The following is a 17168-nucleotide window of genomic DNA, read 5'->3' as shown; positions in this document are numbered from 1 at the left end:
AGCCCGGCAGAGCGAGGCCAGCGCGCCAGGGGCCGGCCCGCCGCGCGCGCGCACGCGCCCCCGCCCGCCCGCGTGTGGGAGTGTGCGCCCGCCTCGGGGATCGCTCGTGCGCGCGCGGGGGGGCGGGGCCGCCGGGAGCCCGTGAGTCGCGACAGTCGCGCGGCCGGTGGCGGGGCGCGGCGCGGCGAGCGCGTGTGAGGGCGCGAGAGGCGGCGGCCTGTCGTGTGTGGCCCGGAGCGGCGGAGGAGGCGAGGCGGGGCTGGCGGGCGGGCGGATGGCGGAAGGGGCCCAGGCTCAGCCGCGGCCGCCGCCGCCGCCGCCGCCCCCGCAGCCCCCCGCGCAGCCCGGCCCCGCGCGGGGCGTCAAGCGGGAGCCCGACCTGGAGCCGCCGCCCCCGCCGCCGCCGCCGCCGCCGCCCGCGGGCCCCGGCTCCGCCGACCCCGGCCCGGGCAAGCGGCAGCGCACCGACGAGGGGGCGGAGGGCGCGGGGACGCCTGCCCAGGCGCGGCCCGACGAGGGGGCAGCCGCAGCGGCCGGAGCGGGAGCCGGAGCGGGAGGCAGCGGCATGCAGGTGAGCGGGGCGGGGCGGGGCCGGCAGAAGCTCCCCGGGCTGGGGGACACCTGGGGGGGGCATCTGGGAGGGGCAGCCGAGCATCTGCCGGGGGGGGCAGCCAGTTCGGGAGGGGGACACTGGGTGTGGAGCGTGCTTAGATTTTGGAGGGTCAGCCGCTTTGGGTACGGGGAGGCTTACCTTTGAAGGAACTCATCTGCGAAGAGCAGTCTATTCAGGGATGGGCATACCCGGCTCTGCAAAGGATACCTGGTTTAGAGAAGGGGGGCACTTGGTTGGGGAGGAGAATCTGGTTTGGGGGAGGCAGGCACCTGGTTTGGAAGCTAGTTGCTCAGATATCTGGAAGGCAAGCTAGCCCTAGAGAAAGGGAGGCTAGCTTAGGGAGCAGGATACTCATTGTTGCATAGGGCGACACCTGGTTTGGGTGGTAGCTGTCTAGTTTTGGGGACGAAGCACTTGGTTTGAAAAGTGGACTCTAGATTTTGGAGGGAATGCTGGTTTTGGGGAAGGAAGACATCCATTTGGGGAACACCTGGTTTTGTTAGGGGCACCTGGTTTTGGGGAAATAGAACCTGGGGCTCCCAAATTATGTAGAGAATGCTAGTTTTGGGGAATCTGACATTAGCTTTGAGAGACCCTTATTTGGGGGGACATCCTTTTTGGAAAGATTACTTTTTGGAGAAGGGAACATTTGGTTTTGGGAAAAGGGAGGACACTTTGTTTTGGAGGTGGATTTTGAAGTTTGGGGGAGGGCTCTGCTAGATTGGGAGTCATTAGTTTTGGGGGAGTTATGATGACGATACCTTGTTTGGTGAAGGGGACATCTGATTTTGGAGGGGCACCAAGGTTTTTAGAAGGAACAGCTGTTTTTGGAAGGGGGGGATGTTTGGTTTTGGTGGTCCTTATTTTTGGACATCGGTGTTCTGCAGGTAGTGTGCTCAAAATTTGAGGGCAACTCATTTTGGGGGATGGGACACTTACGGTGGAATATTTGGGAGGGAGTTCCCATTTGGTGATGGGGGTTTCAGTTTTGGAAGTGAGTGGGTGAGGAGCCCTTAATTTTGGGTAGGTTATCGAGTTTTAGAAAGGGAGATGAATGTTTTAGAAAGAGGAATTCTCATTTTGTATAAGAGCACCTGGTCTGAATTGTGGGAGGTGTTGAGGGCTGGAGAGTGTATGTGGCTCCTACAGGGTCAGGGAGACACTGAAGAATGAAAGATAGCAGAGAACGAGGCTGGTTCGGGTGAGACCTTCTTTGGCCATCCCTTTCCTCCCCCCTTGAGGAGAAAGCAGTGGTTGTAACATTGGGTTTGTTGCTTGGGAGTGGGATGTACTAAGCAGGAGGGGACAGGGAAGGCTGTGATGGCTGTCAGGGCCTGGGTACCCTGAGCCGGAGGGTCTACAAACGGAGGAGGTGGAGTCAAGGAAGTTAGACAAGAAGAGGGAGGGAAGGAGCAGCAGCTCCTAGAGAGAGTAGAAAGGGGATGTGGCTTAGGTTGTGGGTTAAATCAGTTGTGGGACTTTTAGCAACCGAAGAGTTTGGTAATGTGGTTACCGCTTACTGAGCCGCCTTAACTTGGAGTAGCGTGTCTGCTGAGACCGAATCCCTCCTGTGCCAGGCTCGGTGCGTCCATTCTGGTTGGACATACAGCCATGCTTCTCAGAAACTCCTTTCCCACTTCCTTGTCCTCAAGCTTTTTTGGACCTTCAGGATTCTGAGAGGAGAAAGGAGGGATGGAAAGAGTGGGGAATGTGGTGGTTGGTCTGTGGCAGTGGCTTTGGGGAGGTCGTGGTCTGAGGTCAGAGCCAGAGCACTTCGTGGTTGGGGAGGGGGTCATGGTCTCAGATTGGAAAAGCCTCATTTAGTGTGAGAGGTGAGGGGGTACTGCTTACTGTAGTGATCGTGCAACCGGAAGTTGTTCGAACTGACCCGTATTCCTTAGAAGTTTGAGCAAACCTTTAACTTGTTCTCTGCTTGGCTTCCTGACTTTCAGAGCCCTTACAGGCTTCCTGAGCTAGAGAAATTGCTGTGCCCATGCATGGTATTTTTCTGTGGGATTCTTTGCTCTCTTTGAAAGACAAAATCTTTTCTATAGAAGGTAGTCTTGTCCTTTATGTGTTGATTTAAGGAAGGTGACCCACTTGTCTCCCTGCAGTGCCATGGGGTCCCAGGAGTCCCCAGATTGAGGGCATTTCTTCTTACTGTATTATCTTGCTCGGTTTACCTGTTTTGCTCTGCGTTTGAACATTAGCAGGGAGAAACACTATAGGGAGCCGCAGTCTAGGATCCTGGAAACAAATTGAAACGCAGTGGCATATCAGTCCCGGTGGCAGAGGTGTCCCGTTGTTAGTGTGAAAACTGCACGTTGAATGCTTGACACTTTGACTGGGGGCTTGGCAACATGTTAGGTTCTGTAGGACACAGTTCCTTTGGTGGATTGAAAGATTTTTCTTTTCCTCCCTTAATCTCATGGAATAATCTCTTTCCAGACTGGCTGAAGATCTTAAATTTGTAAAGTCCCAATGTTCTGGGACTTTGGGGGGATGCAGGAGAGGAAACAGATTTAGCAGTTAAATGTGCCATTTCTAAGTCTCAGTGTATTTTCAGATGATGCTTCTTTACTTATTTTTTAATTCTTAAATGCTCCAGTTATCATAGCCCAAAGGCATGTCAGTAATTCAGTGCTTGCCAGTGTCAAGCTCTGGGCTAGGTGCTGTGTGGAATAAGAAGAGGTTTCTCTTTATATTGAAGCACCTAGTGGGTCCGCCCATATCAAATGGTAGGTATAGAGAGTAGATCAGGGGAGTAGAGTAGAGAGCTCTGAAGCTGTCTCTTGAGCCTCAGGTGGTTAAGGAAAGATTTCTGGAGGAGGAAGAATTTGAGCTATGATCAAAGGAGCCAAGGGGAAATAACTCAACAATTATACTTAGCCCCCTGTGGCTCTTCTGGGTCCTTGCTCTTCATTCTAATGATGGTGATAATTATCTTCAGTGTTTTACATCATAGTTACACACGTATATGTATTTATTGTAGCTCATTGCCTTTTCATATAGAGGGGAAATTGCATGGGGTAAGGCTGGAATGATCCCAAAGTTTGCAAGCAGAGACACTGTTTCAGATTCTAGCTTTACTATTAATTCTATGGCCTTAGGTATGCCAGTTAACTCTTGTGGGCCTCAGTTTCTTCAGCTGTAAAATGAGGGGATTGGACTAGTTGATTTCTAAGTCCCCTTTCCCCTAACCCTCCCTGATTTAGGCCAGTGATATCAACTTAGATAGAAATGGGACCATTGAACATCCATAAAGATGCCCATGGGCTGCATATTGACATGGGAAGCCATGGATTCACCATATTCACTGGCAGTATGTTTTTATTTATTTTGTTAAACATTTCTCGAGTCTGTTTTAATCTGGTTCTGGTAGTACTGTGGGTGGCTACCTCTCCTTTCTGGCAGTGTTGGGGAATAGGGCGTCTGTCTTGCTGGCTCTCCAGCCTTCATGTAGCGAGCCTTTTTGTTAATGTGGGTAGAGATCTTCCAGTCCAGCCCCTTCATTTTACAGATGAGGAAATTGAGGCTGACAGAGGTTAAGTGACTTGCCCAGGGTTGTACAACTAGTAAGCATCTGAGACAGGCCTCGGATCCAGGTCTTCCTGATTCCAGTCCCAGTGCTGTATTCACTTCACCACCTCCTCACCTATCTGCTTGTTTGATACTATTTCTACATGATAAGGCTTGGTCCTAGGATCTCGTTTATATACATATATATATATATATATGTATGTATGTATATGACTCCTGGGGAAGGAAACTTCATCTACTATCGCAGGTCAGTCAGTCACCATACATTTATTATTATTTATTTATTATTATGCCTACTATGTGCCAGGCACTGTGCCAAACACTGGAGATACAAAGACAGAAGACAGCCCCCTGCCAGCTTCCAGTCTGATGGGGGAGACAAACTGCAAACAGCCGTATACAGAGCAGCTCTAGGCAGGAGAAATAGGAGGTAATGCAGGCCACATGTACAAGGGGATGGGGAAAGGCTTCCTGTAGAAAATGAGATTTTAGCTGGGACTTGGAGGGTGTCCAGGAAGCCTGGAGGCAGAGAGGAGGAAGAGAATACTGTCTGAGGACCTAGTCTCACTAGGTCTGCAGAGGTACCTTTTCTTTAATTAATTGTTCAAGAGAGTTTCCTGGGACCTTGAGAGGTTAAGTGACCGGCCGAGGATCACACAGCCAGTATGTGTTTGAGTCAGGATTTGAACCCAGGTCTTTCTGACTTTGAGACCAGCTCTTTAATCACTCTGCCACACTGGTTCTCATATTATAAAAGTTAACATTTATATAATGCTTCAAGGTTTACAGAGCTCTTTATGTTATTCATTTGAATTTTACATTTGCCCTGTGGAGAGGTGGGGTATTACAGATATTTTAGTCCCTGTCTTACAGAAGAGGAAGCTGGGATTCAGAGAATTGCAGTGACTTATCCTTGGAGATGGAATTTGAACCCAGACCTCTGGTGGGTGACTCAGGCTACTCCTCTTCTTTCTGCTCCACGTGGATGTACTAGAGTAGTCAGACACTGCTGCTTGTTACCTGTTCAGCTCGTTTTCCTCCCTGAAACTTGGCCTAGAAGCTCGAGCGCTCAGTGGTTGGCTCTTGCTCTTCTGGCCTTTGTTTCTTGTGCAGCTCACTTGGCCCCCTTTCTTCTTTCCCCTTGCAGTGACTCTTCTGGATGTTTTTTCGTGCCTTTGTGGTTTGTGGAGTTTTTTCCTAAGGAAATTGCCCTTGTTGGGGCTGGTGTGGGATGGTCCTTGGAATCATAGTGCAGAACACTTGGCCAGTGCTTACTAAAGGGTTTGTTTGTTTTTTTGGCTAGGCAGTGAGGTTAAGTGACTTCTCCAGGGTCACACAGCTAGTAAGTGTTATGTGTTTGAGGTTGGATTTGAACGCAGGTCCTCCTGACTCCAGGGCTGGTGCTCTATCTACAGCGACACCTAGCTGCCCCTACTAAAGGGTTTTTGAAGTCAATTGAGTTGACTGTATTTTATCTTAATTGATTGTACAACATCCTGGTGAAATCTTGAATCCCAGAGATGAAGGCGCCTTTATGAAATTCCTCTAGCTTCTGAGCATTGATGATCATAAGATTTAGAGCTTGAAGGGACCTCAAAGGCCATCCAGTCCAGCCTCCATGTTTTGCAGATGAGGAAACTGAGGCCTAGAGGGGGGAAGTGATTGGGCTAAGATTCTACAAGTAGTAGGTAACACAGTTGAGATTCAATCCTGGTCTTCTGACTCCAAAGGCAGCATTGTTTCTGAGACACAAGGGCCCCTCTAAATCCCACTTAATAGATTGAGGAAGCTAGAAAACAACAGTAAGTTACTTTTTAAAGCATTGAGTGGAGTCATAGAATTCAGAGCTTAGTTTCCAAGACCTGGTGATTGGGTCTTTGGCCCAGGAGGGATGGTGTATCTAAGAAGTTGTATTTACTGTCCTGTTGTAGTAAATCATTAGTTTCTGTGTAATTTAGGGGAGTTGAAAAAATCCGGATTTATGTTCTAATCTTTGGGTTGGGAATATATCCCTAGAAGAGAGTGAAATGATTAGGATCACAGCAGATCCAGTCTCCAGTGTGCAGAAGGCCCCAAAAGTGGAGTGGACGGAAAAGGGGATAAGAGCAGTCCTGCTGGTGCCATACAATGTTCTACAGCAGAACTATGGCATGAGGGGAAAAGACACCTTAACAACTGAAATGTGTTTAGGGAAATAGAATCAGTTGTTAAGGGGGAAAATGTATCTGGGAAGTTTATTTTTTTTAATGATTCATTAGTGATGCAATTCACTTTAAACTTGATCTGTTACAGTATAGCCGTAAGCTCCTTCCTATAACACAGTGACCCTGTGGGATGCCTCTCCTTCTGCCCCCCAATTTTGTATTAGTGAGCAGAGTGGTGCCTCTCACTTAGCAGGTACTTAAGAAATATTTGTTGAACTGAATATAAACCAGGTAAATTAGAAACCTAATTTAGGGAAGCTTCAGAAGGGTTCTTAGCTTGATCTAGGCAATCTTTTCTTTTATAAAAATGGATCTTCCCAGGGAAATTTAAAATTTGATTTATGAAAAGGTAATGCAACTTCTAGTGAACTTATAGTAGGTAAAGCAAACCATACCTACGTTGTTAGAGCTTTTAGGGAATGCTTGTGTGGGGTGATGGAGAACGGTTTTAGGCTGCATCTCTTTAACAGATGAATGTCTTTGTGCTTTAGGTCACCATCCCTTCCTTAGCTAGCCATACCTGGTCATAGGGAAGAAGGCATTTTGGCAAACCCAGGCAACCCCTCAGCTCTCCTCCAGTCCCCTGGCCCTGCCTGGACAAAGGAGGGAGGAAGGGAGGTACACTTTTTCTTGGAGGGAGCTCTTCCCATTTCCTCTCTTGTGGGATGTCTTTCCTTCTTCCTTGGTTTGACTGGAAAGAGCTTTTGGTTTTTGGCCTTGGTGAGTGGGCTTGAAACACAACATATTTTCATGGTTTTTCTTCTAAATAACATTATGAACAACATCTCGCTAAACTTTATGATCCTTTGGTTTATCGGGGAATGACATTGTTTTGTAAGTGGAGAAGCAGAGGCACCGTGAAGTAGAAGTGATACTAGGCTTCACAAGGAGGATAGTGAATGTGGAATTGAGAGAGTCTATATGAGGATTAAAGTAGGTTTTGAGTTATTTCACTTAGTATGAGTGCTTATTAAATGTTAGACTGTTAAACTTGGGGTACAGAGGTAGAAAACTGCCCTTTAGCTTTATCCAGCCCTAACTTAACCAACTCAGAGCAGCGTAAATTGTGTTGGTTCTTCTGATCCATTTTTTTAGGGATACGTGGAGGACAGTGTTGATCATGGCAGCATCTCACTGAATACCCCCATACGCTGGTGGTGAGACCATATGAGTGTGTGGTGACTCCTGGCTTCCTTGGGGGTGGGCTGGGAAGCGGGTTGGGATGTACCCATGCCACCCTATGTTGGGTTTTTTTCCCCCCTCATAGAAGTTGCTTTCTAGTAGGGTAGGTGATAAATGCCCACACATAACTTGAACACAGATGTGTTGTGAAGATAAATTAGAAGAGGATTCCAAATAGAATTGTTCCTCAGGATGGCTCCAGGTGTTGGCCCTCACTAAAGTCAGCTTTCCCTGTGGATTCTAGTCTCCTCGGCAGATGGGTGAAGGCAACAAAGGTTAGCTAGCTTGGACATTAATCTTCTTGTAAAGAAAGCTAGCCTAGGCCTCCTGCTGGTAGTACCTCGAGCAGCATTCTGCTGCTCATCATTTTCCACAGGGTAAACAAGGATTGTGAGAACATGTATATACCTGTATTCAATTGATATCTAAGCACAGGACACCAAGGATCAGATTGCCTTGGCCCCCACCCCTATCATAGTTACCGGTTATTCCATTTTTAGAGGGTCTTCCTTCCCCTTTAACTCTGACATCAGTGGAGAGCTGATACAGCCTTAGAATATTGCACAGGACTTGATGGGCTATAGTCTGTGTATGACTCTGTAAAGCAGACCTGAAAGTCAAGCATCCCTGAGAAGAATCTGAATACGTAAGAGTGGTAAAGAAGTCTGATGCCCCCTTTCTGTTGTGAGGCTATCTAGGGATCCTAGCTCAACACACAGCAAGCATGGGACAGTGACAGAGCCTTCAGAAATCTGCGGTCACTGTATTGGCCCCTGTGACAGAGCACAGCCAGCTTAACATCTGACACGACCCTCCAAGAAGGAATCTTTTGGGATCTCATACCCTAAGTCTGGAATCTTTCCCCTGAAAGGAATAAGTCTGCTGCCCTGCCAGTAGCAAAAGAAGTTAGCTGTGACTGGGATTCGGTAGCTCACTTTCTTCTCCCCTGACATACTCTTTCCTGATGAATGCCCTGCTCATTGAGGCCCTCTCAATGGCGGCACTGGATCAGTGAGTCTGGCCCTACTTCTGGTAGATGATTTGGACAGGAAGTTCTGACTACGTCTGGTAAACTCCATGGGACTTCCAATCTAATAAGTCTCAGCTCGGACCAACATGTTATCAACAGAAATGGACTAAAACCTCCTCACTCTTTGGGACTCGGAAAATGGGGTGGGGGGAGAGAAGTTGGGGTTCTGCAAGGAAGAAAGGATTCAGGCCGTCACCCCAAGGACTACATACGTAAACATCAAACAGTAGAGTTGGGTCACAAAGATCCTGAAAGCCAAGAGACCCAAGTTGGAGTCTTAGTTCTATCACTTTTTAGCTGAATGACCTTGGACAAATCGCTTAACTTTTGATTTTCCAGCAACTTGATTTGTTGGAAGTTTACTGAATCAGTTCATTAATTGGCAAAATAATTGTAGTTCAAATTTATAAAGCACTTTAAAGCTTAAACAAATTTTCTTGACCAGTAGGAGGTAGATAGCTGAAGTATTTTTCCTCTTTTACAGATGGAGAAAGTGAGGAACATAGAACCCAGGTAACTTGCCCTAGGTCACAGAAGCCAGGACTCAAGCTGAGCTCTTTTGACTGCAGCGCCAGTCTGCTTTCCACTACATCGTACTTACTTGCCAGCCTAAGTAACCAGAAAATACAAGAGCTGCAGAACCGAAGAACTTGGGCTCAGTACCCCTGCGGACCCCAACCTCAGAAATAGATTTCTCCTCTCTCAGGATTCTTTAACAAAGCTGATGAGCTGATGAAGTGATTTAATGACTATCAGGTGTCAGACCTCACACTTGCAGCTAACTTCCCAATCTACTTTACCAACCCCAAATTATTGAAATATGTCCTAGATTCACATGACAGGCCTGATGGGATTTGTCCCAATCCTGGCCCAAGCAGCTTTGCACAGCCCTTCTAACAGGATCAGCACCACTCAGAGGGGATTATCCAAACTGATCTGAGATGGATTAGATAATGAAACTTTAGAGTAAGCTGCCTGCTGGCATGGAGACTGAAGGAGAGAAGAGTAAGAAACCCAATGCTTCTAGGGGCTACCATAACCGTTAGTTCATACTCTGTTCCTCATCCCGTGTGTTTCCTCAGATTCCAGTTACTACCATTTGCCTTCTGTCCTCTAGGCGTCTTTCTTCTGGGCCCATGTTTGTGCCTAAATAAAGACAACTGTGCCTTATAACCTGAGTAGACCTCCCTTCATACGTGTAAACCAACAAAATTTGAACAAACCTACTTGCTAAAGTCACTGTGCCTTTGTGAGTTCTGGAAATCATTAATGCTTGTGACATCAAGTTGGAGAATTACCAGCAGAATCTCTGTTTTTTCTGTAGAGGCTGAGCAGCGGAACGCAGCTCTAGGAGGCCTGGGCCAGCTTTCTTGACCAGAAGACCAGTGTCCCCTCTCCAGCTACCCTCTGTTTCCTTTACAAGCCTGCGAAGTAAACAGCCCTGCGTACCATAACTGCCCAAATCTTGATTCTGAAGAAGAGGCGATTAGCACGTCTTCTTTGTCTTAGTGACACCATAGGAGTCTGGCCAGCACAAGCTTGTTCGTACAATCTCTTGACTGTTTGGTCGGTAGGAGCCAGTTTGGGTGTGTAAGCTGCACTTGTCTTGGTGCTCTTTTTTGCAAAGGCTTCTTCTCATTGCAGGATGTGATAACCACAAGAAATAATATTTTTGGTAGCTGTTAGTCCTCCGGGGAGTACCTGTGAGTGAGCTGGCTTTCCATTTACCTGCAGCTTCTGTCTTCCTCCCGGTTTCCTTGAGAATAGGAACGTCAACATGAACAAGTTTCAGCTTCTTGAGATGTATGTCCCCTTGACATTTAGAGTCCAACAGTCAAACTAATGTCTGTTGACAGTTAGAAAGCTGTCCTTCTTAGCGTGCTCTGTATCCTTTTGTGCTATTCTGTTATAGTCACTGCTGAAGTAGAAGGAGGCCACAAGGGCTGGGGGCCATTCTGGAGTGGTTTGCCATTTACTTCTCCAACTCATTGTACAGATGAGGAAACTAAGGCAAACAAGGTTAAGTGACTTGCCCAGGGTAAGGTCTGAGGTCAGATTTGACTCAGAAAGATGAGTCTTCCTGAATCCAGGCCCAGTGCTCCTCTGTTCTCTGTGTTATCAGGCTACCATGACTGCCTAGACTGCCGTGACACCCCCCCCATACACACAGACACACACACACACACACACACACACATATGCCTCTCCTGTTTTTGTTTCTAACATGGGGATAGTGCCTACCTCACAGGTTTTGAGGATTAAATGTGATAATGTATGTGAAGGACTTTGCAAAATTTAAAATCCGATTAAAATTATCTGAGTTCATTTGCCTTTTAGTATTGTTTTTGTACTATTATACAGCATTGTACAATATTTCAAGTCTCCCAGGTTTATATGGTTTTCATTTCTTACCTGGCATAGTCAGTGCCAGGAGTTGTACACGTCAGCACTGAGGAAATGTGAAAGTGAAGCAGTGTGTGCCTTTGAGAAGCTTTCCTTCTCATATGTACACACGCATGTGTGTAGATGCATGTGTACACACAGTCTACAGAGTATATATACCAAATGTATGCAAGGTAGTTCTGGGAGGGAGCAGGAAGGGCCTTCGTTTTACTTCCTGTCCAAAGTGGCCCTTGGGCTGGGTCCTGAAGGAAGTGAGGGGTTGCTGGAGGTGGAGGTGAGGAGGGAGGGAGGGCTGCAGGCTTGGGACAGGGAGGAGGAGGAGGAGGAGGAGGGGCAGCCACTGTAAGGCCCAGAGATGGGAGGTGGAGTTTAATGTGTCTAACAGCAGGTAAACCAGTGTGGCTGATGGAGAGAAGTACTGGGTTAAACGACCAGATAGGTGACAGGGAGCCGGGTTGTGAAGAGCATGGTTTACATTGTCTCCCAAAGGTAATAGTGGTAAGTCGCAGGAGTGATGTTACTTTGATGGCTTTGGGGAGGAGGATGGATTGGAGTGGGTTGAGGATTGGGAGACCAGAGAGGAGGCCATAGTAGTGTGGCCAAGGTGACAAGCAATGGGACCACACTAGGCCGGGGATTGTGTGAGGAGAGAGAAGGGGATGGAGAATGGGAATGACCATGCACCGTAACTTGTTCAGCCACTCTGTTTTCAGTTTTTTGCTACCACAGGACAGTTCTGTTATGAATGTTTGGGTGTATGTATATATGGCCTTTCTTTTTTACCTTTGACCTTCTTGTCCTAGATCTTTGTTCACTGTTGTCCCAGGTTAGATCCTTCTATCATTTGGGTATGCTTTTCTCCTGCCTTCCTGGCCCTGCTAATCTATGTAGAACCTCTTCAGAGAGGAGCCTCTTGCACTGTGGCCTCTGAATGAATAAAGCTAGGCTCTCCTCTCCTAGCTTTGTATGCACATATGTGACATCCAGCTGTTGCAGCTGGAAAGCCCAAGGCACCAAGAATATTGATATCTGCCACTCAGGAAGCAGTTGACATTCTTGAATCACCAAATGCTGGTAAGCCTTGTTTCCCTCAGGGTAGAAAATGACTATGGAAGTTTAGAATTTTCACTTAAGGGGAATTCCTGGTTTTACTAAAACCTCATTCCTTAGCTAATTCAGGCTCTCAAATATAGCTTTCTGGGTGTAACCCCCCCCCCCCCCATGCTGGCTACTAGGTTTCTCCTCTAGAAAGGAAAAAAAAGTGTCTTTGTATCAGGTATTCGGAAACTTTCTTCCAAGGCTGTGGTTTTTAAGAGGCGCGTGGTTTCTTTCTCTTTCTGGCTATATTGGTTGTCACATCATAACTGCTTCTGCTACAATCAAAGTACTTTTTAATTTGGGGAATGGATGGAAAAAGCTAGTAACTATGTGAGCTGGAAGGTAGGCAGTAGAGTGGTTTTTAACACACTCAGCCCTGCTTTTGGGGGGTGGGGCGGGGAGGGGTCAGGGACAAAGTTAGTATTTCTAGAAGTAATGCCCAGATGTTGGGTATTGCCAAAATCGGCCGGCTTCTGCCTCTGGAAACTGACTAGGGCTCTTGCTGCTCTCGAGCCACAGTGCTGAGGCTCATGGGAAGTTGTTCTTATTGCTTTATTTTGGGAAACTTTTGCCACTGGAAATTGGCAGCTGTCCTGGGGGAGAGGTAGCAATTGCTCTCGGCTGTAATGATGTCTTGCAGTATTCTTACAAAGATGTCATTTAAGGAGCTCAGCTCAGGGGTGTGTGGGCTGTCATGAGACACTAGGGCTTTGGGGGCCACTTTTCCAGGAAATTATTGGAACTTTTTAATGGGCCTGATCAGTTTATATCTTGGATTCTTCAGGCAAAGAGAGATGCCACAGCATAGGTAGTTAGAGATAGCTGTGGTGGAGTGAAATGAACACTGTCTTTGAAGTCAGAGGATCTGGTTCAGATCTCACTTTTGCTATGCATTAGCTACTATGTGATGTGCAGGGAACGGCTCTGAGCCTCAGTTTCCTCATCTGTAAAGTGGAAGTGCTAATGCTTTCACTGTTTGCCCCATAGGATCATAGAGATAGAGATGGAAGGGACCTCAGAGGGCATCTAGTCTAAACTGCTTATTTTACAGATGAGGAAACTGAGGCCGCAGGAGGTGAAGGGACTTGTTCAGCATCATACTAGTAGTAAGTGTTAGGGTTTCCGTGAGGAAAGTGCTTTCATTCTTAACAGTGCTACAGAAATGAGAGTGTTGTAGTTGTACAGAAAACTGTTTCAGTTCACTCAGCCGTGGTCATTTTTCTATCCCCTCATGTTATATTGGAAAAAGGATAGGCGTTGGTATCAGAGGACTTGGGTCCAAATCTCAGCTGTGCCAATACTACCTGTGTAACTGTAAGCAAGTCATGGAATCTTTCATGTCTGACATGAGGGGGGGTGATCCACACAAGCGCCCTCTCGCTCCTGATCTCAGCATGCCTCCTCTGTTCCATGTAATGGTTAATTGTTCGTTAGCCATTCTGGATGTCATAGGTTTTGGCTGCAGAAGAAAAAGGGACTTGCACATGTTTAATTTAGCATTTCACCCCTTCTCCTCCCTCCTGGAAGAAAGCATCTGCTTTTTAGACTTCCTGGTCCCCAGTCAGTTTGAGCATGTTGCTTCAGCAGCTTCCACCTGCTGTTGGTCTGCTCCCAGGGGAGAGGATAGGAAAGAACAGGATCAGATGATTTCTTAGTTGGGCTTGGCTCCCTGGTGGTCCTGAGTTCCCACAAAACCTCCTTCATTGATTGGAACCTGTGAAAGGGCATTGTCACTGTCAATGCCTGGCACATAGGATTGGAGATTCTTCTGCAACCTCAGGAAGTCCTACAATAGTTGCTTCCTGCAGTGGGGGGGAGGGGCTAGCTTTGGCAAAGATTGCTGGGAAGTTAGCAGTACTAGCTGTGTCTGCAACCCCCTTGCCTTATGCTGTTGTACTTGTGTGTGTGTGAGAAAGAGACAGACACATACAGAGGCAGAGGCTGCCAAATTGAAATGTGTGAAGGGCTTGTTAGAGTAATGCGATATGAGTGCCCAACTGTCTCTTGTGTTGGCCATTTCACACACAAATGTACTGTAAGCTCCTGTGTGTGTATCTATATATTAGAGGCCAAAAGCCTCAGCCACAGCTAATACCAGGATGATCTAGCTTTTCATGTTCACTGGGGGAGGCAGGGTGTTTTGTGAGGTGCACAGTGCCTGGCACAGAGTAGGTGTTTAATAAATGCTTGTTGATTGACTGAAGAGATCCATGGACTTTGAGGTCAGAACTCTGGGTGCTTATTATTTGTATGGCCTGGAGTAAGTCACAGTAATCTCTTTGGGATTCATTTACTCAGATGGAAAATGAAGAGATTGAAAAACTAAGGCCCCTTCCATATCTGGGGTTTTATAATTTCGGGTTTTTTGGCTGATGTCTGATATATTTGTAAGATCGGTTTTGTGACCAGAAAAGTCGGTGTTTCTATTGGTTGATATTAAGGATTTGAAATCAGAAGAGATTTCTTCTCACTTTTACCTTCCTTACTCTGCCAACCCCCCCCCCCGCCCCAATTGTTTTCTGCCTTATAAGCCACCCTTTATCTTACTACATGTATCTCTCATGCTTAGTGGGTGGCTGTTCTGATGATGGTGGCCATGTGAGATAATGTCAGGAGGAACATTGGATTTAAAATCAGAAGACCTTGGTTTTACCACTTTTGCCAGCTGTATGACCTTTAGCAAGCCTGAACTAATATTTCAGTTTTCTCCTCTGTCAGATGAGAATGAAGACACTGGCCTTGCCAGTCAGTCACATGAAATGATATAATAGACATGAAAGCACGCTGTGAACCTAGACATGTTATGTGGATGGAAATAGGATTAGTCGTAGATGTTATTGACAGATTCCTCCCCTGCTTCCGGCCCTGGAACCATTTTGTCTTTGAGTTTCTTGTAATAGGTACAGTTGATGATGAACTGATTAATCTAGACATTAATTAGCTTCAAACTTTAATTAGTGTTAACACATACATGCATGCATGCATCAGTCTTTCAGAGAAGTGCTTCTTAGGGATCATTAATAATTTTGGTCAGCTGTATTTAAAAAACTGAGATTAATAGGTGGGTGGTATGCAGTTTTCTCTTATTTTTTAAATTAAAATTTTTTATACTCTACCATTCTTTTTCCAGATTCTCTCCCTTTCTCCAACCCCACCCATTGAGAAGGCAAGCGGTATGATATCAATTATGCATGTGAAGTCATGCAAAACACATTTCCATATTGGCCATGTTGCAAAAAAAACACAAAACACCAAAGTAAAAAGATATGCTTCATTATGCACTCAGTTCATCAATTCTTACTCTAGAGGTAGATAGCGTCCTTCATCGTGATTCCTTTCGTATTGTTCTGGATCATTGTATTGATCAGAATAGCTAAGTCCTTTACAGTTGATCATAGTAGAGTTTGCTGTTTCAATATACAGTGTTCTCCTGGTTCTGCTCACTTCACTTTGCATCGGTTCACGTAAGGCTTACCAGGTTTTTCTGAAACCATTCCCCTCATCATTTCTTATACCACAATAGTATTCCATCACAATCATCACAGTCCCCCACAGTTCCATCACAATCCATCACAAGCTTGTTCAGCCATTCTCCAATTGATGAGCATCCCCTTAACATCTAATTCTTTGCCATCACAAGGAGAGCACACGGTTTCCTTTAACTCTTGTTTTGTGTTTATGTTTGTAGCAGCATTTGGAATAGATGTTCCTTGTGGGCTGACTTTTTCTGTTTTTCAAAACCTCTTTCGAGACCCATGTTTCTAGTTTCATTGAATAGGATATAGAAGTTAATTGGCCTCTTATGATTTTGTGTTCAGTGTAATTCTTTTTTCTTCACTTGGTGTTTTAGTGCTATTGTTGTTCAGTCATTTCAGTTGCATCCAGTTCTTTGTGACCCCGTTTGGGATTTTCTTGGCCAAGAGGCTAGAGTGGTTTGCCATTTTCTTCTCCAGCTCATTTTACGGATGAAGAAACTGAGTTTAAGTGACTTTGCCCAGAGTCACACAGCTAGTAAGTATCTGTGGCCAGATATGAACTCAAGGGAAGATGAGTCTTCTTGACTTTAGGTCCAGTACTTGTTCCACTGTGCCACCTAGCTGCCTGTTTTAGTGCTGGACACACACACACACACACACACACACACACACACACACACACACACACACATGCATGCACACATGCGCACACACACTGTTTTTTTTTTTTTGTGAGGCAATTGGGGTTAAGTGACTTGCTCAGCTCATAAGTGTCATGTATCTGAGGCTGGATTTGAACTCAGGTCCTCCTTACTCCAAGGCTGGAGCTTTATCCACTGTGCCACCTAGCTGCCCCTGCATTCTGTCTTTTTGATTGATTTTGATTTCATGGACCCATGGAACTGGAATGAACCATAAGCGATTGTCCAGTCTTAGGCCCCTCCCATTTTCAACCAAGGGTTCTTAAATCAAAGGTTAACTTTTTTTTGTGTTCTGGACCCTTTTGGCAGGCAGTCTTTTGAAGCCTATGGACCACTTCCCAGAATCATGTTTTTTAAATGCATAAAATAAAATACATAGGATCACCAAGGAAATAAATTAAATTGAAATGCAGTTATAAAAATATTTTTTAAAACCACAAATTCATGGGCCCTCGGTTGAAGAATCTCGGAGGTTTCTGTCTTTGTCAACCCTATAATTAGAAAGTTCTTTAACTCCAAGCAAAATCTTAGACTTCAGTATTACAAAGATAAATGATTTCTCTTGTGCAAGTTCAGGTGGTTGATTGCAGCCCTGATAGATCTTAGTATTAATTTTGGAAATTTAGGAATTTTAGAAATGCTGTGGCTGAAAAAAGCCTCCTCCTGTGGCCAGCCCTGTGGTAAGCTCCTTAGTGAGGCTGGTCCTGGGCCACAGGGGTGAGGAACCTGTGGCCTTGAGGCCACACCTTCTAGGTCCTTGGGAGCAGTCCTTTGACTCGAAGTTTTATAGAACAAATCTTTTTATTAAGGGGATTTGTTCTGTGAAGTTTGGATTCAGTCAGAGGGCCACCTTTGAAGACCTAGAGGGCCACATGTAGCCTTGAGGCCGCAGATTCCACATCCCTGTACCAGGTAATGGGC

General features: G+C 46.2%; 1 protein-coding gene across 9 annotated transcripts in view; it reads left to right on the top strand.

The window, feature by feature from the left end:
* The first annotated feature begins 259 nt into the window (after positions 1–259).
* The window catches only part of RBFOX2 (RNA binding fox-1 homolog 2), a 303671-nt gene continuing 286762 nt past the window's right edge, over positions 260–17168 (top strand). For all 9 annotated transcript variants that reach the window (XM_078147140.1, XM_078147142.1, XM_078147138.1 and 6 more), the window contains exon 1: positions 260–571. In XM_078147140.1, the coding sequence (XP_078003266.1) occupies positions 275–571 (297 nt within the window). In that variant the 5' untranslated portion in view covers positions 260–274. The remainder of the gene's footprint in view (positions 572–17168) is intronic.

The sequence above is a fragment of the Phascolarctos cinereus genome, unplaced genomic scaffold, assembly GCF_003287225.1.
Source record: "Phascolarctos cinereus isolate Bilbo 61053 unplaced genomic scaffold, phaCin_HiC Scaffold_1;HRSCAF=81, whole genome shotgun sequence".
Taxonomy (NCBI): domain Eukaryota; kingdom Metazoa; phylum Chordata; class Mammalia; order Diprotodontia; family Phascolarctidae; genus Phascolarctos; species Phascolarctos cinereus.
The sequence above is the reverse complement of the archived record's forward strand: the minus strand, read 5'-3'. Positions and strand labels throughout refer to the sequence as shown.